The sequence below is a fragment of the Podarcis liolepis genome (genome assembly GCF_965112155.1).
Source record: "Podarcis liolepis genome assembly, chromosome: Z".
Lineage (NCBI taxonomy): Eukaryota > Metazoa > Chordata > Lepidosauria > Squamata > Lacertidae > Podarcis > Podarcis liolepis.
Window position 1 is genome coordinate 37,367,800 of NC_139570.1, and position 24,544 is coordinate 37,392,343.

General features: G+C 48.1%; 1 protein-coding gene across 21 annotated transcripts in view; it reads right to left on the minus strand.

Annotated features, from left to right (window-relative positions):
* PRRC2B (proline rich coiled-coil 2B) overlaps positions 1-24,544 on the minus strand; it is a gene marked incomplete at its 3' end in the record, with an annotated part of 69,374 nt that overhangs the window by 15,396 nt on the left and 29,434 nt on the right. For 7 of the 21 annotated variants that reach the window (XM_083485456.1, XM_083485458.1, XM_083485457.1 and 4 more), the window contains exons 11-27: positions 24,295-24,487; positions 22,745-23,057; positions 22,260-22,450; positions 21,214-21,415; positions 19,858-20,083; positions 16,306-18,480; positions 14,723-14,910; positions 13,018-13,163; positions 11,756-11,897; positions 10,589-10,671; positions 10,111-10,302; positions 9,645-9,839; positions 8,355-8,441; positions 7,789-7,893; positions 6,447-6,639; positions 1,282-1,374; positions 1,079-1,176 (exon numbers count right to left, since the gene is read on the minus strand). In XM_083485456.1, the coding sequence (XP_083341582.1) occupies positions 1,079-1,176; positions 1,282-1,374; positions 6,447-6,639; positions 7,789-7,893; positions 8,355-8,441; positions 9,645-9,839; positions 10,111-10,302; positions 10,589-10,671; positions 11,756-11,897; positions 13,018-13,163; positions 14,723-14,910; positions 16,306-18,480; positions 19,858-20,083; positions 21,214-21,415; positions 22,260-22,450; positions 22,745-23,057; positions 24,295-24,487 (4,822 nt within the window). The remainder of the gene's footprint in view (positions 1-1,078; positions 1,177-1,281; positions 1,375-6,446; positions 6,640-7,788; positions 7,894-8,354; positions 8,442-9,644; positions 9,840-10,110; positions 10,303-10,588; positions 10,672-11,755; positions 11,898-13,017; positions 13,164-14,722; positions 14,911-16,305; positions 18,481-19,857; positions 20,084-21,213; positions 21,416-22,259; positions 22,451-22,744; positions 23,058-24,294; positions 24,488-24,544) is intronic. The other 14 variants (XM_083485464.1, XM_083485461.1, XM_083485459.1 and 11 more) reach the window with 4 other exon arrangements.

Sequence of the window (24,544 nt, forward strand, 5' to 3'; positions counted from 1 at the left end):
TTACTGGCAAATACCCGTCAGGTGATGGAATTCATGGCTTCAAGTCTCTTGGCAGGAAGTTGGAATTATTCAAAAGCACTCAAAACTCTCTGATTTTGGCAACAACAGGCAAAGAATGAGCTACAGCTAGGTGCATGCAGCAGAGCTAACACTCCAAGTCTGATAAAGGCCAACTTTCACATGCGAGCACTGCCAATCCCACATAGAATTCTGCAAAAGTCTAAAAAGAGGTATATCTATTTCTTCACTTTTAGGCAGATGGTAGGGGAGGCTGCCACTGTAGCTATCAACGTTCACCAGCACCATCTCAGTGTTTTGAGACGAGCCCCCAAATCTGCCTGGCAGCTCTGTCATCATGCAAGATTGTCAAAATTTTTTATTCCTTTTTGTTTTTGCACCTTGTCTTGCTGTTTGCTGTTCTGGACTCATTTTGGAGGAAGGGCAGGGTAAAAACCCAGGGCCGTATGCAACACTCTCTGTCTGCCAGTGGACGGGCGAGCTTTAATGTTAAGCAGAGGAGGAATACAACGCAAGAGCTGCAACAGCAGAAACTTGCCAGGGAACAGGCTGTGCAATGTTTTGTGCAACCAAGTCACCAGCAGCCTGCTTGGATGCATTCTCTTGCACAGCAATGTTCCACCACTGGTTCAAAACATTTTTGCCAGTGGAAACACATATACCGCTAAGAGGATTTAACTCAGTGCTACATTGGTTAAAACTCCTTAGAATCAGCCATCAACTTTTCCAGGTCCAGGATCCACCTTTAACCCAAAAATGTATCTGAGGACCTGTTTCTTAATCTCCTGCCCCTATATATTTGTTCAGCCGTGGTGCTGCTGCCATGACCTACCACAGAAAGGACAACAGCCCAGAGGTGGATCTCAACCCACCAGTCAAAGACCAATGCCTTAGATGGTGATGATTATGAAGATAATAACACTCCTTGATAACACATTTGCACAAACGCAGCAATAAGAACAACTTCCTTTAATAATACATATGCACAGGCCCAGTCATAATAAATAAAATAATAACAACATTCCTGGATAACATATCTGCACAGACACAATTGACTTGCCTGCTGGTAGCTCTGCTGTTGGGGTATAGTCTGGGGGACGAGACGTGGCTGGCTGGCAAAGACGTGTCCATCTAGATACAGTGGTGGGATGTGGTTACCTAGAATCATATTTTTTTCAGAGAGAGGGGGGGAAATGGCAAACAGTTAATCCCATTCACTCCAGAGAGGCGGGGAAGTGGGTAGAAGAAGGCGTTTCTGCTCACCATCTCCCTTCCACCCGGCCATCAAAGATACAGGGGTCCCACCCCATACTGAACTCCAGAATCCTACTTCTGCACTCCTTTGCCATAACGGTCCTAAATGCAAAGGGAGGCAGGTTAATGGGGCAGGAAAAGAAGGGGGAAAGTGACCTACGAAAAGGGCACACACATCTGTCCTCTCTTTCCCACCTGTTTTGAGTATTCCTAGACTGCCCTTCATATGACTGGATAAAAAGCTTTCAGGGAATACAAGCAAATAGCATTTCCTTTCACCAGACACACTCCCACATTACGGATCTCAAAGGGTTGCAAATCTGATGCCGGTCCTACTCAGGGCAGACCCACTGTGATGAATGGACATAACCCATTTAGTCTTATTGATTTCAATAGATCTGTTCCAAGTAGCACACAACCCATAGCAAAGTATTCCTAGAAATCATGACGTAATTGGAATGGGTTGTATCCTCCTTGTGGTCTTGCTCAAAGCAGGCTCACTGAAATTAATGGAAATGACTAACGGAGACCCCATCTGCTCAGTACATTTAAAGCATTAAGATACCACTTTGATAAGTTATGGTTTCCCCAAAGAACCCTCAAACTGTGGTTTGTTAAGGGTGCTGAGAGTTGTAAGAACACCCCTATTCCACTGATAAAGCTACAATTCCCAGAGTTCCCTGAGAAGAGGGACTGACTGTTAAACCACTCTGGGAACTGCAACTCTGAGAAAGGAACAGGGGTCTCCTAATAACAAACTACAATTCCCAGCATTCCTTAGGGAAAGCCATTGACAGTTCAAAGTGGTATAAATAGTGATGCAAATGTACAGTGCAGAAGGGGGCTATTTTAGGTCTGTTAATTTCAATGGGTCTGGTCTGAGGAGGACTAGTATTGAATGCAACCTGAAGTATGCTATTTGAACATATATATGATAAAAGGATTTAGATATAGATATGACCAATACATATATATGACCAATACAAAATCTGTTTACATCTTATTGAAATAGACACAACCCAGAACCAGATGGGTTGGAAATAGTAGGGGAAGGGATAACATGAGGAAAAACAAGGACATCTGTCAATACCCAAACATCTAGTGTGGTGTAGTGGTTAGTGTCTTAGACATGAGAGACCAGAGTTCAAATCCCCTATTCAGCCATGAAGCTCACAGGGTGACCTTTGACCAGCCATTGCCTCTCAGCTTAACCTACCTCGCAGGGTAGTTGCAAGGATAAAATGAAGAGGAGCCCGCTGGAGGAAATGTGGGATATAAATGTAATAAACAAAATAAAGTAACAAAATAAGAGGCGGCTAAAAACTTTTAAAACTATAAAGCAGAGTAAGTAACATTAACTTAAAATGCCTAGGAAAATAATAATTTAAAATAAATATTGTAACCTGGGACTGAACTGATGGCAATGTGGTACCAGTCGTAGCTCACTGGAGAGGACACGCTAAACTTGAGGCCGCCTCCACAAAAACGGCTGTTTCCTTTGCAGCGACATAACACACTTCCCCAAGGGAAGGTACTCAGAAAACAGACAACATTAAGACACCTTAAGGCTACTCAACTGACCATCTTAAAACAGGGCAGGCTTATTTGGAAGATATGCTATTTCAGGTATTTGGGTTCCAAGATACATGCAATGTTAATAGGTAAACGACAGCATCATGCACTGGGATCAAAAGCGAAGAGGCAGCCAGTGCTGTTTTTTCAAAAGTGATGTGATATGAATTCATATGGTTGAATCAAATCCTGCACTTCCTGCACCTTCCATCTTGTCTTCAACAGCAGACGCACATAGATTTCATTACAGTAATCCAACCAGGAGGTTATTGGAGCATAGATCACTGTGACCAGGTCATCCCTGTCTAGGAAAGGCTGCAGGAAGCAAACCAGCTCAAGCTAGTAAACCAGTGCCTCATGCTACCAAGGGCACTGGGGCCTCAAATGACAACACTGGAACAGGTTTTGCAAGTCTCTGTGAGTGTCTGGATTGAGTTCAAGGTTACTTTTTATACAGTGGTACCTCTGGTTACGTACTTAATTTGTTCCGGAGGTCCATTCTTAACCTGAAACTGTTCTTAACCTGAAACACCACTTCAGCTAATGGGGCCTCCTGCTGCCGCCGCACGATTTCTGTTCTCATCCTGAAGCAAAGTTCTTAACCCGAGGTACTATTTTTGGGTTAGGGGAGTCTGCAACCTGAAGCATATGTAACCTGAAGCGTATGTAACCCGAGGTACCACTGTATCTCTATCTGTCTATCTATCTGAACATGGAACTATCTTAGTAATTATAGACCACACATATGTTTTATTTTCAACTTGATAAATCACATAGCTGCATTCTTTATTTCTTTATTGACAATTGTGACAACTAATCTCTTTTTTTAAAAAATCTCAATAAAAATATTTGGAAAAGGTATAGTTTAGACTAATCCATCAACTCAACACTGCATACTATATATACTGACACTAAGAACCCAATTTCCCATTTCATGAACTAAGATCTTTTTGTTTTTTAAGATGCAAATGAAGCTCATGCATCATGTGAATACAAGTAAACAGTCATTTCAAGCTCTGAATAAGCATCCTTAGTAAATGGCTACTGATTCAGGGCAACTGAATCAAAGCAAATTCTTAAAGAATAATTCTGGGGGAGAGTGGGTGTGGTTGACAGAGAAAGACACTGAGTTAGGTGACACTCTCTTCCTTAGGTGGATATGGCTCAGGTATGGTATGTCTATAGATAGGTGTGCTCTGAAGTATTAATAAAATTAAAATCCTGGTTTCTGGGAGAGAGGCATGGTGATTCAGAGATCGTTCTGCTAGCTCTGGCTGACAGAAGATAATTACTTGGTGATAGATAATAGCCAGACAGATAGTCTGGCTCTATTAATCATTCAGGAGATATGGTCATCAAAGAAAGTTAACCTCAGGACATCTGGATCAAAGCAGTTTCTCTATGCCTCGCAGCTCAGATGGGAGCTGGCAGGCAGAGAACACCATCATCCCCAAACTCCACACATTCAATTGAAAACAGGTAACAGAATTGCACCCTCTTTTTAAAACCCTTTAAAAAATGTTTGGGACAAGGGAACTGTAATGAGAGATCCCTCCTCCATCTGCTGGGGAAAATCTATAATCTAAAAATCTTTGAATACCACCTTCTGTTTTTGGAAAAACTGAAAGGAAATTAACTGTTTAAGTGTCTAAAGCAAAGTGGAAAGCTTGATCTGCAGTGGACAAGAAAGATTAAAACAAGACTATAGAGATTCCGGTATCTCCCCCCCCCCCCCCGCCTGGCACTAAATAACTCAAGAAAATGAAAGTAGAGTAATTATCATTAGCTGTGAGAAAAAGGTTTTGTTTTGAGATAACAGTCAGAGAAGCCCAAGATTGTAGTTTTTGCAGGAGGATATATTTAGGTGGATTGAATGGCCATTAATAACCAGAAACATTAAAAGCATTCAATAGGGCTCAACCAGTGATTGTTGGTTTTGTTCAGCCAATTGATGGCTGAACAATTAACAATGATCAGCTCAATATTTGATGAAGGAAATGAGCCAGATGATGAAGGGAAAAAAGAAGCTAGAGGAATATGAGGTAGAAAATGGATATGAGAAATATGCAGAGGCCACAGAACAAATTGATGAAAAGTTGGCAGAACTGGATCAATAAATAATCAAATGGATAATCGTGTGGAAAAGGAAATGACCTCCATACAAGGATTTTTGGGGAAAATAAAAGATAAAAGTCACAAATGATTTGGAGAATTATTTGGATATGGTGTTGATGGAGTGGAGAGAGGGAAAAGCTTTGGGACTTCAGTCCTGGTATTTTTTTTAGTTTTAGCAGAGAGAAAGTACTCTGCACACAATTTGGAGCAAATTCAGAGAATGTTGTGATAACAGTTATGAAAAGATTTGAAACAAATTAAGTGGAAGGCCCTTGAGGAGGAGATCGGGATACCACCATAAATACAACAAGAAATGGAATACAACAGGGAATGCAACTGAACATATGGATCTGGACATGAACAAGAGGATATATAATGAGGAACAAAAGTGGAATATTGGCCCAATGTGTGATCACAGTGGAGTCTTTAATATGGAAATGGATGAAAAAAATTATTGTTATTCAATATGAAGTAACTGTGGTGGGAATTAATAGAGGTAAAATTAAAAGAAAAAATATGGTTAGCATTTATTAATAATAATAATTAGGAAATATCTTGGGACTTTTCATGGGAAAAGGAAACAAATGATTCTGAGACACCTTAAACTTAAAAGAAATACTATTTAGAGCAAAGTGGAGAAGATGGATGTTTGCATGGATTGAAAGTTTTAAATAGTCATATTTTATTCTATTATGTAAATGGCAGGTGGAAAATTGGAAGTTCTTCTGTATTTTTTTTTTTTTTTTGCTAATGTTTCTTTTATTTTCCTTTCTTATTTTATTTCTCTTTTTCTCTTTCCTCTCTTTATTTCTATTGTTCCTTTCTTTTCTCCTGGTTTTCTTCTTTCTAATTTTTCAGAGCTGTAATTTTACTGTATTGTGGGAAAATCTTATTAGAATTTAAATCTTTCAAGGGAAGATGAATTCTGCCTAAAATAATCCCCAGCATAGTAGCAGAAACAAGCTGGTCCAGTGACAGACAAGATTCGAGTCTCTCAGCCACAGGATCTCTTCAAATGCCCTTTGCTCATACAGCAAAGGGTTCAGTAGGATCCATTGCAAAACATCACAGAGACTGAGGGCATGCAAGAAGGGATCTCCCAGAATGCCTTGCTTTTCTGGGAAACACATACAATGCCAGCTCTCCACCACACTTTGCTATAGAAATGGGTACAAGTCATATCCAACAGAATTAATCTGAGCCTTGAGAAGCACATGGAGATGAAAGATGAAGTGGGAAACAGCATCTCTCTTTCTCCAGCTCCATGTACTTTTCTTCTTTGAAAAGTTAACCACCCTCACAATTTCATGACCAAGAGAAGGGGTCCCTCTGTGGATATGCAGGCACCACTGTGTGAGAAGCTAAGGTCACTTGTAAGTACACCTGGTACAACTGTCAACAACGACCCGTTTTATTTCACCTCTAGAAGGGAAGGAAAAGCAGGGGACCAGCAGGCAAACAGAGAGGAAGGAGAGCAAATGGTGTACCTGGGATTGAAGCAGACGGTGCCACGGATGCCACAGGCATTGGCGGTACAGAAACGCCACCAAAGGAGCTGTAGCTCACGCCGTTGGAAGCCCCAACACTAGCAGGAGGTTGGATGCCGGAGCCAGCACCCCCAGGAGAGCTCTGTTCCGGGAGACTGGGGGAGTTTTCCCAAGCTTTGCGGGCTGATTCCATCTGCAAGGGCAGAGAGGACAAGACTGAGAACAACCCAAGACATTTCAGGTGCAAAGCAGGTGCACAGCCACCGAACCCCACAGCCCTTCTAAAAACAAGAAAGAAAATGTTCCCCAGGGAGCCATAGCTAGGGTTTGCAACTAGGAAAAGAATGGGGGGGGGGGTCCTTGTTCATGAGGTGTGAAAGCTTCGTGAAACAGCAGGTGCTCTGCATTTAGAAGATCCTGAGTTGTGACTAAGTTCTACTCAGATCCGCTGAAATGAATGGGCCTAAGATAGTAACTTCTCTCAGTTCCAACAGGTCTACTCAGGAGCAAGATTAACACTGGCTATTACTAGATTGATCCAAGGTATGGCTTAGGAAGACCATGCTTAAGACCCAATAGCTGCCACCAGTTAGTGTAGACCAGTATTGGTCCAACTTGGCCCTTCAGCTGTTTTTGGACTACAACTCCCATCATCCCTAGCTAACAGGACCTGTGATCAGGGATGATGGAAATTGTAGTCCCAAAACAGCTGGAGGGCCGAGTTTGGCCATCACTGGTGTAGACAATGCTGAGGTAGACGGACCAATGGTCTAGCTCAACGTAAGACAGCTTCCCGTGCTGAAGCCCACACCACCTCCCCAAGTGTAATACTGGAAGTCCCTTTCTTGAATTCCAACTTTCATTAAAATACGCACACCTTTCCTTATAGATCAAAGGAAAAGTAGGTAAGAGCCCTGATGGATCAGAGCCAAGACTCATTATGTCTAGCATCCAGATCCCACAACGACCAATCAGATGCCTTGGAGGAGCTCACAAGCACAACAGTAGTTGCCCCACTGGTCTTTCCCCTGCAACTGGTATTCAGAAGCTGACCTCACCTCCAATACTGGATGAACTACACTGCCACCTTGACTACTGACAGCCTAATTCTCCTTCATAAACTTCTCTCCCCCACCCGTTTTAAAACCATCTAAAGTGGGGAACCATCACTAGATCACTCATGGGATGTGAATTCCATAGTTTAACTACATGCTCCCGAGGTCCGTGGGCTTAGAAAACAATTCCCCGCCCTTGCTGGATGTGAAAGGCTGTTGTTTCTTTCTAAGCTGCCCCTGTGGCAAGTACCCTTATCTGCCCCACTCCCGTTAAACCCAATGTTTACTTTAAGAGTGAGGTCAGTCGTGGGGAAAGACATGGGATTCAGGCCGATGCACCGCGGAAGGTGGTGGTCTCTTCGGAGCACAGGGAGGGTTTGTGTGAGCCCAGCCTGCAGAGACACAAACACAGAGACAACAGGTTCTGTTTTTATTCTGGAGAAACTGCATACCAATCTTCTTATTTAAAAAAGAAGTCAGGGCCGACAAAAGCTTCATTAGAGATATAAAATACAATCAGCGTAAAGAAACAAAAAAAATCCCATGAGACACTAATTAAAAAAATAAGACTTGAGCCCTACAATCACTAAAGGATTGGAGCGAATAATTAAGAGGTTTAGTTAGTGACAAAAGATTGCAAAATAGATGCTGGGAGGGCCTCTTTGGGGATGAAGTTCCAAAAGGAGGGTACTGTAGTTCAAAAAGACCCCTCCTTCGTCATCATCCACCTCCAATGGCAGCAACCTCCTTCAGGATCTGAAGAAGGGCATCAGCAAATGATCTTCCCACCTGGGCAGGTTGATAGGCAGACTGGAAGCCAATAGGAAGGAATGCAAAAGGCGGGTCTACTTACATTGCTGGCCAGGGCGTCCTGAAGCTTTGTGACCGAGTTAGCTGCAGTACTGGAGGCCGGTCCTGGGGGTAGGCTGAAGTCCGAATCCTGCAAAGAGGCAATTTCTACATAATCCTGTACTCAACTTTTTAGTGCAGAACTTACAGTCCTTTTATGGTTGCTGAACTCCCATCAGGTTCCCAGCCAGCATGGCCAAGGATCAGGGGATAATTGGAAATGTAGTCCAACGACATCTGGAATGCTGTGGTTCCCCAGCCCAATCTAGATGCAAACCCCCTAAGGTGAGGCTATGTGAAGGACAGGGAAGGAATGACACATGGGGCAGCTAGCTTGATACTTTAATGGTCAGGATTAACAGGGGACAAGGTTAGCCCCCTAATCTAGCAGAGCCTCCAGTGCCTCCTTTAACTTTTCCCCATAGAAATGAAGGGTTGAAAGAAGTAGGGAAATTAGCTCCTATCACTGGGAAAGGGGTGGGGGAGTGAGAATGAGATTCGGGCCCGTATTGAAACTTAGGCCCCACCTGCAATATACATTTAAAGCACTGGGATACCACTTTGGCTGTCATGGCTTCCCCCAGAGAATCCTGGGAAGTGTAGTCTGTTGAGTGTTGTTAGGAGATGCTTTATTCACCTTACAGATACGGTCTGCCTGAGACCTGTTGCCACTGTAGGCAAAATGCCCTAATGCCTCCCCCCGCAGGTCTGGGTCCCCACTCTGCCCCCACCCTCCCGCTACTACCGTCACTAGCCCCATCACCGGAGTTGTATCTTTGGCAACACCCACACTGCTGCCACAATGCAGCAGAAGCAGTGAGGATATAGATGGGGCAGTGGTTAGGGCATTGTTGTTGTGTTAGTGGCACAGGAAGCCCCAGAGGAGCTGGCAGCGGTGCAACAATGGGGGCTGGATCCACTGCTTGAGGCAAATGGTTTCACCTCATCTCATGCACAGACTACCCCTACTCACAGAGTTCCCTGGGATGAGGATTTGACTATTAAACCACCCTGGGAATGGCAACTCTGTGGTGGGAATAGGGGCATCCTGACAATTCTGGTCACCCTGAACCATCTACACCTCTGGGGGAAGCCACGACTGTTTAAAGTGGCATCATACTGCTTTAAATGCATGTCATGACTGTGGCCTGAGAGAGCACACATACACACCTGCCCAAACAGATGCTAACACCCAAGAAGGTTGGTAGGGATGAAGGCGGTCCTTCAGTTATTTGGGGCCTAAGCCCACAAAACCATAACAGGCGGAAAAAGAAGAAGCAAAAGCAATCCTTACTTTAGGGTTTACTCCAAATTCAATGGGAGGCACAGGAAGGACCGAATCCACGTGGATCTCCACCCCATTGACCGGGGGGACGCTGCCTTCAAGGCGTTCCGCTCCTTCAGAGCCTTTCCGGTTTTTCAGGGAGCGCTCATTGCCAATTGGGCCCGGCTTGTGGTCCTTACTCTGGCCCAGGCTTTGCTCTGAATCCTTAGCAGGGAAACAAGAGAGGCTCTGATTTAAAGGGAGAAAGGAAATTCAGCTCCCAGCATCTCCAGGTCAGGCTCAGAATGTCCCCTGCCTTAAACCCAGGAGAGCCGCTGCCAACCAATGTTGACAACACTGAGCTAGAAGACTTCCAGCCCTATCGAGCCCCATTTCCAGAATGTGCCTGATAAAACCAGACCACCCTTGACTTCCAGCAGCTGGATCCAGATGCTAGACAGCACATCTGGTGCCAGTGGCAGTTAAGCTATGTTACCTTTTTATCTGACTGCTTTGGCGCTTGCTCTTTCTGGCAGTCCGTTTTGGGGTCCACCAGGCCACCTCCACTCATCTCTTCAGGCTTGAGAGTGCCATATGGAGAGCTGCGCTGGGAAGAAGTGGCGGAGGATTCCCGCGACTCAGCGCTCAGGTCAATGCCACTATCCCCCTGGCTGCCTTTAAATCCCTGCTGCGCAAAGCGTGGAAAGTGTTAAAACCCCTCCCAGCAATACCGCTACAAGTCGTAAGAACCGTGAGGCCACCGCCAAAATTAACGCCTCTTTGTCAAAGTCATCACTATATCCACAGTGTACAACAGCGGTTGCTCTTCGTGCTCAATTCCTGACCACACCAGCTCAGCCTCTATTACACTAGGCATCCCCACCTCTTTACAAACCTACATTTCATTGGATGGCAGGACTGGACACCTGCCCTCCCTTCCACTCTTTACAGAGGAAAGGCTTGGGTGCACTTACCTCGGTGGAGCTGGATTCGTTACTGGTAAAGGCATTGACAGGTTTGCTCCAGGAATCCGTGCCAGATGATTGAACGGAGAGCGCTGTGGCAAGAGCAGATAAATGGGGGTTAAGATGCTTCAGAGAGGCCTCCCGGGCTGCTTCTCATGTTACATATGTCGCCTTTTCTCAAACATGCATGTTGCGGAAGCAGAATAAAACTCAAACAGTAAGGGGAAATCCTATCCTCTGGCTTTTAATCGTATGGAACGGATGGGCTTCAGCAGTCTGGATTTGGTTTTACCTGATACCTTTTGTGCATGGGAACGTAAGAAGCTGGCTTATATCGATTCAGACTGTTGGTCCATCTGGTTCAGTGCTGCCTACACTGACTAGGAGCGTCTCTCCAGGATTTCAAGCAGGGCTTTCTTTCATCCCTACCTGGAGATGCCATGGGAGACAGAACCTGGAACCTTCTGCGTGGAAAGCAGATGCTCTACCACTGAGCTATGGCCCTACCTCCATCTTATGTTTAGAGGAGTTTTCTTTTGAGTTTCGTTCATAGATGAAGGGGTGGCTGCATTCCCTTAGCAGTAATCTGCCAGGCGCTGGGTATACTAGTGTTTGGCAGGCTCACAGCCAAAAGTGAGCAGGACCACCCCTTTCCATCTCTTTCTACCATCCCCATTTCTCTCTCCCTACCCTGCTCCATTTCAGAGATTGCCTGGGATCTGATGCATTTCCAGAAAATCTAGAGAGGGTAGTGTTGTTTACAGGGTTTGCTGGAAATTGAGTAACTCACAAGTGCCTCCAGACAGGGATGGTGAATCTCAGGTCTGGGGCCAAATGCAGCCTTCTCTATCTGGCCCTTGGGACTCTTCCCAGGCCACGTGCCTGAGCAGTCCTACTTCAGATCCTCCTTGTGCGTTTCTCCCTGCCTGGACCGTGTCCTTGAACTCTGGCAATGCCTCTTGCTTGCCAGGATGGAGGACAGAGGGAGTGTGTGTGTGTGTGTGTGTGTGTGTGTGAGAGAGAGAGCGCATGTGTACAAACTGGCCTACTGTACAAAAGCAAAATTTGCATTCATTGCTCCACCCACACCTTTGCATCTGACCATGCCAACTACTGGCACATCCAGGAAGAGAATGTGGCCCCCACCCCACCCTGACCCAGACACACCTGACTCACCTGGACTGTTGGTCTCCCAGATCTCTGTGCCCAGGCTGTTTCCAGAAACCGAAACATCTCCTTGCTCAAGGCACATGCTGCTCTGTTTCTTGGCAAAGCGAGGTGGGATACGAGACTGAAGGACGCGGCCCTTGGCTGGAGCCTGTGGGAGAAACGAGGGAAGCCCAAGGGTGTCAGGACTCCTGGGAAACACTAGGCTTTGACCCAGAGACAGAATCTCAAGAAAACATTGATTTTTGTCTGGCCAAAGTATGAACCTCTTTCTTCCAACTCAAGGGGGTGGTGAAGAGAGGCAGTTGTGCAGAGACCCTAATCTGCAACAGCATCATCATGGGGCAGAAAACAAGAAACAGTGGTGGGCTAGATCTGTTAGAACACTAGCAAGCAGTGGCATCAGAGAAGTCAAATCTACAGCACAATCTTCAGGCAAGGCAGGAGCCTGACACAGATTTGGCAACAACACCCACTGTAAAAGTGGCAGCAGGACCTTGGAAGGGCTGCATGGAACACCCCGGAGGGCCACACATGGTTGCCCCTTTTCTCCTATAAAGTCTCCAGGTTGGGATGGGGATTTGCCTGGGAAAGAACAGGATCAGCTTTGTCCAGCTTTTGCTCCAAGATTGGTGGTGGCGGCAAAGTTGTCCTTGCCTGTCATTTCTGATGGTTTAGAAAATGAGTTGCCAATGAAGTGCCCAAAGGACCCAGAGTGCCTACCAGTAAGTACCTCCTATGGCACCTGAGAAAGGTCTCAGTAACTACTGCTTCAAATGTCCGCAGTGTACAACCAGAGGCTGTTTGCTCTTCCTCCTTAGTTCCTGTCTGCACCAGTGCAGTCTGCACCCCTCCTCTCTTTAATATGCTCTCATTGCATTGTATGGCAGGATTAGACACATTGTTCCAGCCACTTTGTTCCTAGTGCCCATGGCACTCTCTCACAATTCCAAATGTGCCTACTGGCCCCCAAAAGAGTTTGCTTTACAACAGATGAAGGGAACCTTCGGCCCTCCAGATGTTGCTGAGCTGCACTTCCCATCACCCTTGGCCACTGGCCACACTTGCTGGAGATGATGAGAGCTGTAGTTCTGCAAAATGCCTGGAAGGTAAAAGTTGCTCCCACACACCCCTGATTTAGAATGTATAATGCCAGTATATGAAACCCAAACCTTGGTTTGTTAAGACAGCTGCCTTTACATGTGGCATGTGTGGATGTGCTAAAAATGGATACCTAGGTTCAGGGGGCACTCCTGCCCCCAGGTGCTCACCTGGGCTGCTTGCTCTTTTTTCCGTCGCTCCTCCTCCAGCAACCTCCGCTGCTTCTTTGTCAGGACCTCGATGAAGCCTTCGCTCCCAATCGGTCCGACTTCCGTCTCTTCAGCAGGGCCTGAAAGCCGTCCGTCCATGATACCATCTGAGAGTCAGTTTAAAGACAACTTCAGCTTATTTCCAACTTTGCCCTGGTTCTCACTGGACTAAGAACTTGACACTGGGGCTGCGGTTTCATCCAAAACCTTCAATGCTCAAAACCTTTAAGGTTCAAAGCGCAGCAGGTGTAAAGCATGGCGGACCAAGCTCTGCTGTTGTTCTAACCATCAACATCCACCCCCCAAAGGGCTCCTGCTCTAACGTGGCAAGCAAGAAGTATCTTTAGACTGGGCAAGCAAATGGACACTCCTCCAAGAGGGCTGGGTCTCAGCTGTTTTTGCTGGTGCTCATGTCTTTTGTGTCCGGACAGGAGGCAGTGCTGGCTTGAAGCCCGAAGCATCTTCAGGTCTTCCCCTGCAGCCAGACTTGCTGGCAAGAGCGACTGGAAGGCCGCAGTGACAAAGGGGAAAAAGATAGAAGCACCAGGAAGCATCTGGGTGGGTCCTCATTCTGATATCCTCTCCGGGTCCAGATGTGGCCCAGCCCAGCCCACTTGGTCCCATCCCAGATCATTGGACACCAATTCTTTGAACTCGTCCCGCCATTCATCCTGGTCTGGACAGCCATTCCAGGATGTCTCTCTTTAGAAGAAGCTTCACAACCAAGCCAAGATGGCTTACAATAGAAGATGAAAACACATTTGCCACAAAACCCACAACAATACCACAAGTTTGGGGGGGGAACCAGAGCAGCAGCAAACCAATTGCTGCAGCAGGGTTAATGTTAAAACAATCCCAAACCCTTGCAAAACTACATACAGTGGTACCTCTAGTTGCGAACGGGATCCGTTCTGGAGCCCCGTTTGCAACATGAGCAGAATGCAATCCGCGTCTGCGCATCGTGATTCGCTGCTTCTGCGCATGACGTCATTTTGAGCTCCTGCGCATGCGCGAGCGACAAAACCCGGAAGTAACCCTTTCCAGTACTTCCAGGTTGCCGCGGGACACAATCTGAAAAGATTTAACCTGAAGCAAATGTAACAAGAGGTATGACCGTATCGACCATTCACTCAAGGGCTACATGACAGCAAGCCAAACAAACTTCCTGAGGAAGGGCACACCTACAGAAAAGGCCCTGTGCCATGACTCACCCAACCATTTCTAGGCATGGAGAGGGAACTCATTTGGTCCACATCTTGAAGTGAACTGAACTAATGCACTGGTCCTGGATTTATATCCAGATTGGAACGACAGACTGGAACAGAGCTGTCTATCAGACTATGCACTTCTCTGAATCTTTGACAAATCAGAAACAACTGCATCTTCTCTTCACAGACACCTTCAGGTGGTTTGGAACAATCACCTGAAGATGTATCCAAATGCACAGAAAGCAGACAGACGATTCCCCAAACTATGTATCAGAAACTCATCCTCTATTGCAGCGGTTCTCAACCTGTGGGTCCCCAGATGTTGTTGGATTACAACTCCCATCATCCCTGAGCTCTGGCTTTGATAGCTAGGGATGATGGGAGTTGTAGTCCAGCGACATCTGAGGACCCACAGGTTGAGAAAGGCTGCTCTATAGGATTAAGTGAACAGGACTTACTTCCGTAGCTCAGCTCAAACTGAGAAATGGCCTCTCCCTTCTCTCCCATCTGCTGGGTTCCAGACTTGGGCTCCCTCTCTGGATTCTTTCCCAGCCCTTCGGTGCTGTTCTTCTGTGCATGGGAGCCGTAAACAGAATGGCTGCTCTCAGGACTGCTAGGGTCAAGCCCCCCACTGTCGTCGGGAGATCTAGAGGAGAAAGGGAAAGAGCACCAGCCTCAGGGAAGATCGTTTCATGCAAGGATGGGAAAACCTCTTGCCTGAGGGCCTGAATGTGACCCTCCAGGCCTCTCTTTCTGGCTCTTGGAACTTGCCAAGCCACACCCCCTCATGCCAGGCCTCACTGGTCCTGCTTCACAGCCTAAGTATTTTTTTTAGCCTGGCTGGATTGTGTCCTTGTCTGGATGTAGGATAGATAAGAAAAGTGTGCACACAAGTACAGAAAGGTAAAAGCTTTTTTTTTTGGTTGCTCTGTTTGTGCCTCAGGCTCCACCCATCACTGGCATGTGGCCCTTGGAAGATTACTTTTGGGCTGCAAAAGATGACTGGCAGTGACTCTTTGGTTTGAGACAGGGGGCATTCCCAGTCCTACCTGGAGATTATGCCAGAGACTGAACCTGGGATCATCTACATGCAAAGCAGGTGCTCTACCACTGAGCCATGGCTTTTGCCCACAATGCGACAAGCAAAGCAGTTGAATTTAAGTGCAGTGCAGCAATCCGGGCGCATCCTTACCTGCAAGGTCGCCTTATGCTACATAAGCCCACTACTGCCACCATTGTAGGTACCATGTAATACACATTCTCCATTCGTAAGAAATAAATATTCTACTGTGGCAGCACCTACACACTGGAACTCCCTGCTTATAGATAGCAAGCAGGCGCCTTCACTGTACTCTTTTGGGCACCTGCTAAAACATTTTTATTTAGACAATCCTATCCAGCTGTTTAGAAAGCTGGAGTGAGCTTTAATCTGTTTTGAGCCTATTGTTACTTTCTTTTAACATTTTGAAAGTCTCAAACTATTATTAATTCTCTTATTGATAATTTTATAGTTTTGTCTTTTTCGCAAACCACTTTGACTGTGTTTTTTCTACAACTGGGTGGTGTACTGTAAACTTATACAATAGCAGCTTTTTGCAGGTGGGGGAATAATAATTGCACAGGTAGTGGGAAACCCACCGTTCCCACTCTCCATTTATTTATTCCCCCACCCAGTGTGTTTTCCTCACTTCTCAAACTTTGGAAAGGCAGTGCAAGAGTTCTGGTGGCATCCCTCATGCCTCCTTCCCAAAGCCCGGCCAGTCGCTTCCCAGGGTGTCTAAGGTCACAGGAGCTCCCAGAGCCCTCATGCGACTTTCCCAGTCCCTGGTAAGCAGCCCTGCCTTGTGGGTGGGGAAGGGGCAGTTCTGGGGGCGCGATTTTGGGTTTGCAAGAACTGAACCGCCACATAAGTGGAAGACCCACCGCATCAATTTTACAAAACGAATAAAGCAAAATCTTTGTTTATTAAGCAGAAGATCTGATTGCACAACTACAGCCATTACTTTGGGAGTTGGGAGGACATTAAAGCTGTGAGGCTTACCTTTTTGTTTTTATCTGTGCCCCATTCATCTGCTGGCTTTCGTAGCAGGAGGCTGCTCCATTCCCACCAGCTCTCACAGCTTTCTCCCCAAACCCAGTCGAATCGGCTTTCCGGCTCTGCCGATCCACTAAGGGTCTCTGGCTGGAGAAGCTTCTCTTGGCCAGCTCTCTCTTCTCCCCCATGCCGCTGCTGGAGAGATTGCCGTCCAGTTGGGCCTCACCCTCTGAGATGGCACTGCCACCGCGCCTTTCCCGCCTCTCGCTGAAGTCGCTGCTCTCAGAGGCCGTCTCCCACTCCTCATTGGCATGGTCAGAGGAGTTCTGGTAGGGCAGCTCGGGAGACCTCCTGGTAGTGGCACCACCCCGATCCATCATGGTCAGCTTGGCTCTCCCTGGCCACTGGCAAGCTAGGAGGTTGGTTCCACTGTCTTCCGGGTTCCACTGCCCCATGGACTCGCGCTCCTGCCTCAAGCGCCTGAACCGGGGAGGCTTGTCCTGACGAGGTGGGCGCCGGCGGCGGAAAGGACGATTCTCAGCATTCTCGGGATCACCCCCGTAGTCCTCCTGGAAGTAGTGCCTCTTGTCTAATGGATCCTCCTCATTGGCCCGCCGGGTGAAGGAGTCTGGGTGCTTGTATGAGTCTTGGCCATAGTCCCTCTCAGACAGGTGCCTGGCCCCAAAGGTGTCCAGAGGTGTGCCGTGGCCGTACTCCTGCCACGTGTTCCCCCCGTTCCGGCCCTGCCACTGGGAAGGCTCCTTGGAAGCAAAGCCTCTTCGCCCATACCCGGAATTGCTAAGTCTCGGGGGTAGCGAGCGCCCAAAAGCTCGTGGGGCCCTCGCTCTGGCATCCAGGGTACCTTGGTCATCCGAGTAGATCTTGTTGGACCGCCAGGAGTCGCGGAAGTCTCCCTTCTTGAGGTCGCTCTCCTCCCTTTCCGCAAGGGAACCCTCATTGCTGTTTTCAGAGCCCCGCTGGCGGCGGCGCTTGGGCAGCTCCTCATACTCTGAACCTTCGCTGTGGGTCTCGCTGGCAATCCTGCGCCTGAGCTTCCCTCGTGGGAACTCTTCTGGCTGGTTGAATTCCCTCAGGGGCCGCCCTCTGCTACTTCGCTGAGCACTGCAGACGCCAGTGCTATTGCTGCTGTAGGCACCCCGGCTACTGATGTTGCCACTGCCACAGCCCACGGCATTGCCACGGCCTCGGAAGGTGAACTCCCGGAAGCCACGACCACGTCCCTGTCCCCTTCCGCCAAAGGCTTGTTCCTCATCAATAAATATCCAGTTGTTTCTTTTGGTGGGGGGCAAGTCGCTGGACTCCCTCGACTGAGGCTTGGCCTCCCAGACTTTCCCGTTTTTCTCCTCCTCCTCCTCTTCCTCCTCTTCCTGCTCTTCCCCCTTCTCCTCTTTCTCCTCCTCACATGGTTTCTCGGCTTCTTGGACCACTGTCCGAGAGGGGTACTTCTCGTCCAGCAAGTGGAAGCGGGCAGAATGGAGCAAGGCAGCAGAATCATGGTCATCCTCCTCCTCCTCCTCCTCCTGCGCCTTGTGAACCGGGGCCTTCTCCTTTGGTGGGGGAGGGGCGGCCTCTTCCCCATCTGCTTTCACCTTTTCCAGCTCTTTCTCCTTCTCTTCAACTTTGAGAGCCTTCAGGACCGGCTTCTTAATCGGGCCAGACCTTCGAGCCCTCCCCGTCTGCTCCTGGTGCTGCTGCTGCTGTTGCTGCTGGCTGCTGGCATTTCGGCTCTCAGAAGCCCACCCTGGCTTGGCAGTTGCCTGCTTGCTGGCAGGCCCGTCTTTCTTCCATGCCTCAGCGCCAAAGGACTGCTCATCTCGGCAGGCCTCTTCATTTGCAGAAGCCGTCCCGTCCGAGGATTTCTGATAGTGGCTGGTATCCCAGCCGTTGTACTCTGGCTTCTTATCACTGTGGGCCAAGCCAGCTTCCAAGGAGGAGCTCCTCAGGTTGGTGTGGTGAGGGTCGGCAGTGCTAACGGAAGGGGCACACTCTTGATGTGGGAAGAGACGGTCTTGGCTCAGCCTTTGGGAGGAGCCGACGCAGCTGTCAAAATTGGCCTGGGGCTTCTTGTCGAAGATGTTTAAGTAATCTTCTCTGGACTCCTCAAACAGGTCACGTGCAGGGTTGATGCTGGTGCTCTGCGATGAGTAGGAGCTGTTGTTTCTGAAAAAGGAAAACGCCGCCCACAAAAAAATAAAAAAAAATAAATCAGTCAACAACTTGCAATGGCTTTGAAAGACAATTAGACGGGTTCATGGAGGATATGGCTACCAGTGGCTACTAGCCACCTCCCCTGCTGGAGAGGATACACCATTTCCCCTGGAATCACTAGTGGGCTCAGGTCCTGCTTGTGGGCTTCCCATGAGAGCACCTGGTTGGCAGCTGTGAGAAGGATGTTGGACCAGGTGGGACTTTCAGCTGATGCAGCAGGGCTTTCCTTAGGTTCTTAGCCTTCCAATATTCATATTCCTCCTCCATCTCTCTCTCTGCATCCAAGATGCAGCGGTGGCCACTAACTTGGATGGTTTTAAAAGAGGCTCAGACAAGCTCATAAAAAAGAAGGCAATCAATAGCTACCAGCCATGAGGGCTATGTTCTGCCTCAGAGTATCAGTTGGAGCATCTGGTTAGCCAGAACAGGATGCTGAACTAGGTTGGCTTTTGCTAGAGTTCTGTTTCAGCAAAAGCAAAGTGCTGTGGACTTGCATCCGCAGTTGGTCCAGATTTAATATTGGAAAGCTCCCAAGGCCATCACCTGCCACTCTCACTCACTGCAATGAAGACTTACGATTTCAGGGGGTTGGGCCAGATGACCCTTGGAGCCCCCCTTCCAACTCTACAATTCTATCATTAATATGCTGTAATTTTTGCTTTTCTTCTTGCCCTCTAGGCACTGGGCACTTCGCAAAAGTGGAGTTCCCAGTTACTGGCAGAGCACATAGCGCAAGGGAGGGCTGCGGCATAGGCAGGTGGTGGAGGACTCAAATCCAGAGGCAATTTAGCGAAACAGCTTATTTTTTTAATTAAACAAATGTTTATTATTGGGGAAATCCAGATCATTCAGAATTCAAAAATATAAACGTCTCTACAGACTCCTTCTCATAATTTCTCAGTGCTGGATAAAAATGTTTCCCTTTCCTCAGGCAGTTTGAAAAGTCTGGAATATCATTGCTTTGGGAAGGTTGCGGCCCGATCCAAGCAAGGTGGTTTACAACAGGAGCACTGCCACCGTGCCAATGATTTACAAACAATCCCAAGTTCAGTCCCCAGCATGCTAATCAGTGCAGACAGTACTGAGTTAGGTGGACCAATGGATCTGACTCAGGATAAGGGAGTATCCTAGGTTTTAGGGGAAGGGCTGTAACTCAGTGGCGGAACTTTACATGCAAAAGGTCCCAGGTTCAATGGCATCTCCATGCAGGGCTAGGAGAGATCATCGTCTGCAACCCAGAAGAACAGCTGCATTGTCAATTCAAACAATACCAAGCCAGGGGCCTGAGTGTCCTCATGATGAGAGCACCTGGGCAGGTTTCCCCCTCACCTGGCGTGCAGTCCTTCGATGGCCATGCCTTCGGTCTGTTTCGGGCGGGAAATGGGGCAGCCTTTGCTCTGAGAGGGAGTGTAGCTCTCCTGACCCCACACTGGTGGAGGGGTCTCCCCAGACACAGCCTTCCTCTCCTGCTGCATGGAGGACTGGCTGTTCTGCTCCTTCGACAGGCAGCTGCTATTGGTCAGGGAATCCTGCTGGACTGCCGGCTTCATGGCCCCTGTTTTGGGACAGAAGGAGAGATAAGGAGAGGAGGCAATGGGAAGCTTGGGAGCCCAAACTGGGTTCTGAGGTAGAGGCACCCAGGATCAATCCCCAGCTTCTGTGTGTAGGGCTTGGAGAGACAGATGCACATACACGACCCCCCCCCCCAAAATGTCTGAGTGTGACTGTTGGTCAGTGAGCTACGTGCATGAATGATCTGACTCAGTCTAAGATAGCATCCTGTGCTCATCTCACCCCTGATGTAATCCCTAGTCCCGAGGTGCCCTCTAACTCTTTCCCTGGGGAAGGCATGAAGGCTAGCAACCTTTGAATAATTAACTGCAATTTGGAAAACAAATGAACAAACCAAACCAAAAACTATTAGAGCAGTGACAGCCACTAGTTTGGATGGCTTTAAAAGAAGATCAGACAAATATCTGAAAGATAAAGCTATTGATGGCTACTAGCCATGATGGCTACCTGCTACATCCAGTGTCAGAAGCAGTGTGCCCCTGAATACTGGGAAGTGCTGGGAATTACAGGTTGCACTCCCATTCCCGCTTGTGGGCTTCCTTTTGGGGCCTCTGGTTGGCCACTGTGAGAACAGGATGCCGGACGAGATGCGTCTTTGGGATAATCTCTGGAAATGTTTTTGTTTCCATATACTTTGTGGAACATACGTTAGAGATCTAGAAACTTCATGGGTTCTGTTCTATTGGACCCTGTGTTTTACAAAACATTAAACATTTCTCAACGGCCCTCACCTCTAAGGCTTTAGTGGGGAACTGGATTTAGCTGGAAGGATTAAATCTATCTCTCTCCCCCCTCCCCAATATCCTGCAGGGTCCGGTTTGACAAGTGGATGGGGCTGCCTACCTGTCAATCACCTGACCCTTACAATGACATCAGTGCACCAGCCTTTGCTCACATGGATTATCAGCTCATCACCATGGCTTACAAAGAGATATAGAAAATGGGGTTGACAGAGAGCAGGAGGAAAATGAAAGCAGGCAATCAGCTCTAAACCATGGTTTGCCTGTATGAAAGCTAAACCATGGTTGCAGTCTAACTCCTGGTTACCACAAACTATGATTTGATGCAATGTAACTAAGCACTGGTGTTTTCTTCCTTTTAAGAAAACATTACCTGAAGGATGAAGGGCTGAGGGGTAGAAATCTACCGGGGGGTGCCCCTGGACCATGCGAGGGTCCATGTAGGAAGGCATCATCATCCAACGGGGGTCGAATCCCAGCATCTGTGGATGTGGTGGATAGAAGGTCCGCTGAGGGTGGGAGGAGGGAGGATAGACCTGGGACTGCGGCCAGCTCTGCATTTTGTACAGCTGGTCCTTAAGAGGGAGAAAAAAAACACTAAATGGGCATAGAGTGCAGGTGCCTGCATAGCCCCTGAATAGAAACCACGTTGTTGGACTCCCTATTCCCATAATTCTACGCCTCTGGGTCAAACCAGGTTCAACCCCCAATGACCTCTCCAGTTGGCGGAAATTCTCCTTGCCTGAAATCCTGGAGAGGCACTGCCAGTCAGTATTGACAATACTGACCTAGATGGACCAATGGTCTGGCTCTATGAGGACTGAACTCTTACTCTATTTTTAGGCGATGGCCAGGGCTTTGCATGAAGAAGGTGCCAGAGTAGTTTAATAATCCACCCATACTCCCAAGCACTTTAAACATTCACGGCTTCCCTCAAGGAACTGTAGTTTGTTGTTAGAACTTATTCCAGAGCTACAGTTCCCAGAGTAGCCCCTCTTCCCAAGGAACTCTGGGAGTGGTAGTTCTGTGAGGAGGAACAGGGGTGCTCCTAACAACTCTCAGCACCATTAAATTACAGTTCCCAGGATTCTCTGGGTGAAGCCATGACCCTTAAGGGTTGTGAGAGTAGTTAGGATAACCATACTCCCCTCAGAGGGATACAATTTCCAGAGTGGTCAAGCCCTCTATCCCAGGCCCTTCTGGGAGAGGAACAGGGAGGTGGTCTCCTAACAACTGTCAGCACCCCTTAGCCAGCCACAGAATTCTTTTGGGGAGGCCGTGACTGGTGAAGAGGCAACCCTAATGCTTAAAATATACAGTGCAGCTGTGGCCAACATAACATGAAAGAGTTTTCCCCCGTGGCGCATAGACACACCCCTCCGAGATGAACGGCGTGTTTGGCGCAGTGGAGGTTCTTACATGCTGTTGCTGCTGCCGTTGGAACCGTGGGGGAAGCAGTTTCGGGTACTTGCTGAATTCCTGTGCGGGGGACACGGCTTCTCGGAGCTCCTCCTCACTGCTGCTCCGGTGTGCTGCCGACGTGGCCAGAGTTTCCTCCTCCAGGTAAGCAGGAGGGGAAGAAGTTTCCTGGGTATGAAACTCTGGGTTTGCTGAGGAGAGAGACACAAAAGTCTTCTTAATAAAGATGCTCTAGGCGAAGCACCTCTCGGTTGGCCCAGATGCCCTCCCCTCGCCCCCAAAAGCAGGGCATCTGTTTTGCACGCAGAGGGCCCCTGGTTCCATTCCCGGCATCTCTAGGTAGGGCTGGGGAACATTCTCTTTCTCAAACCCTGGAGAGCTGTTGCCAACCAGTGTAGGTAATATTAAGCCAGAGGCACCAATGGTCTGCTTCAGTGTATGATAGCTCCTTTGGCCTCCCATGAATCCAGCCAGTGCAGCCCTACCTCTCCGGGCGGCATGGCTGTTCTCCGGTGGGCTGGCCATCTCCAAGGTGGCGGGCCTGGGCTCTTCGTTTTCCACGTGCTTGTGGCCGTCTCCAGCTTTCTGTGCCAGCTTGCACTTCTGATCCAGCTCTTTCAGCTTGGCAGCACAAGCGGCCAGGCGCTCCTCCCGCGCTCGCCGCTCCTCCTCCTCCCGCCGCCTCCGGGCCCGCTCGACGGCCTCGGACATCTCAGAGTGGACAAACTTCTGCCGCAGGGGGAGCTTCTCCTCCTTGTCCTCAGAAGACTGCTGCCGGAGGCCCCCCAGTGAAGGTTTCTAGCACAGGAGGCGGGGGGGGTGAAGAGTAAGAAGGTCCTTACAGTGGTGAACCACAGTTCAAACAAACTCGCACCAAGGAGAGGGAAAATATGCACCAACATCTCCGTGCCAAGCAGGAGAAATCTGCAAAGCTGGGAAATGTGCTCCCTTCTCTTATGTTTATTTCTTCAGGTATCTATACACCATGTTTTTGTACCTTCCTACATACATAAAAATGAAGGGCTGCGTCCCACAACCCCCACTGGAGAATCTGTAGTGCCTGAATTTGCATGAAGTCAGGGTGAGATAGGGGAGCAAAAGAAAAGGCAAGCTGCATAGCATGGCAGTGAGGGAGGGAATGCCAAAGGGGCTGTGGAACAGAAGGCAGGTGGCTTCATAAGGAGGCGGAAGATGAAAAGGGTGCTCAGTAGTTGCAAAGTGTGGGAGGAGGAAGACATAGGTCACCATGAAGGTGGTTTGTGTGCGGGGAGAGTTGCAAAAAAGGGAGTGGGAGGAGGCATGGATGTGGGGTGAAGGTGAAAACAGGGGTGCGAAGTAGGATTGCAAAGCAGAAGAGAGAAGTGGCTTCAAAAATAGGGCTGGGAAGGTGAAAAGTGGATTCAGTAGTTACATGGAGCAGGAATGGGAAATCTAGGGGGTTAATGTGGAGGGAGCGGCAAGGGGGTTGGTGAGCAGAGCAAGCAGGGGCCCAGCCCCTAGTGTAACAGACAAGCATAATACTGTGGAATAGAGAATAAAGAAGTAATAGCAACCCGTGTGCGCATGTGATAGTATGTTCATACATGTGCACATCTGAATGTGCAGTGAAATGAGCAATAGATAAATAAGTAGGTTGTGTAACTTATTTATATATACTGAATATTCTTTTTTTCTGTTCATATTTAATCATTTTTGCATTTCTACTTTCTATATTGAATTCGTGTAGCAAAAATGGGTGCAAAAGAACAAGGGGAAAAAATTAAAAGAACAAAAACATAACACTGCAATAGTGTCAATAAAAATGTTCGGTCAAAAATGAATGAATCAATGCAGGAATGTATTCTGGTTGCTTTTAATATGGGGAAACACTCAAGAAGCCTGGAAATGCACACCTCACAGCAGCACAGTACAGGAAAAGGTTTTTAACGCTATATGCAAAAGCCCTTTCCCATCTCCTTCATAGCTGCCACCAACATGGCACACTAACATAGCAGTTAATAATTGCAAGCCACCTTGCTGAGAAAGCCCACCATACCTGATAGTCTGAAAGGGGAGCCCAGCCATTCACTTTCCCTGAGGGAGGCAAGTTATCTGGTCCTTTACGGATTGGCCGAGACAGGCCAGCCAAGTCGCCCCAGTTCTTTGCTTCTTCTGGGGGGTGCCTGGCCTCTGTGCTGTCTGCTGAGCTCATGGAGAGCTGCCGCTGCCTTCTGGGGTCCCAGGTGTTCCTGCCAATTAAGACACATTGGATGTTAAAACAGCACCAACTAGACTTCAAGCGCGCA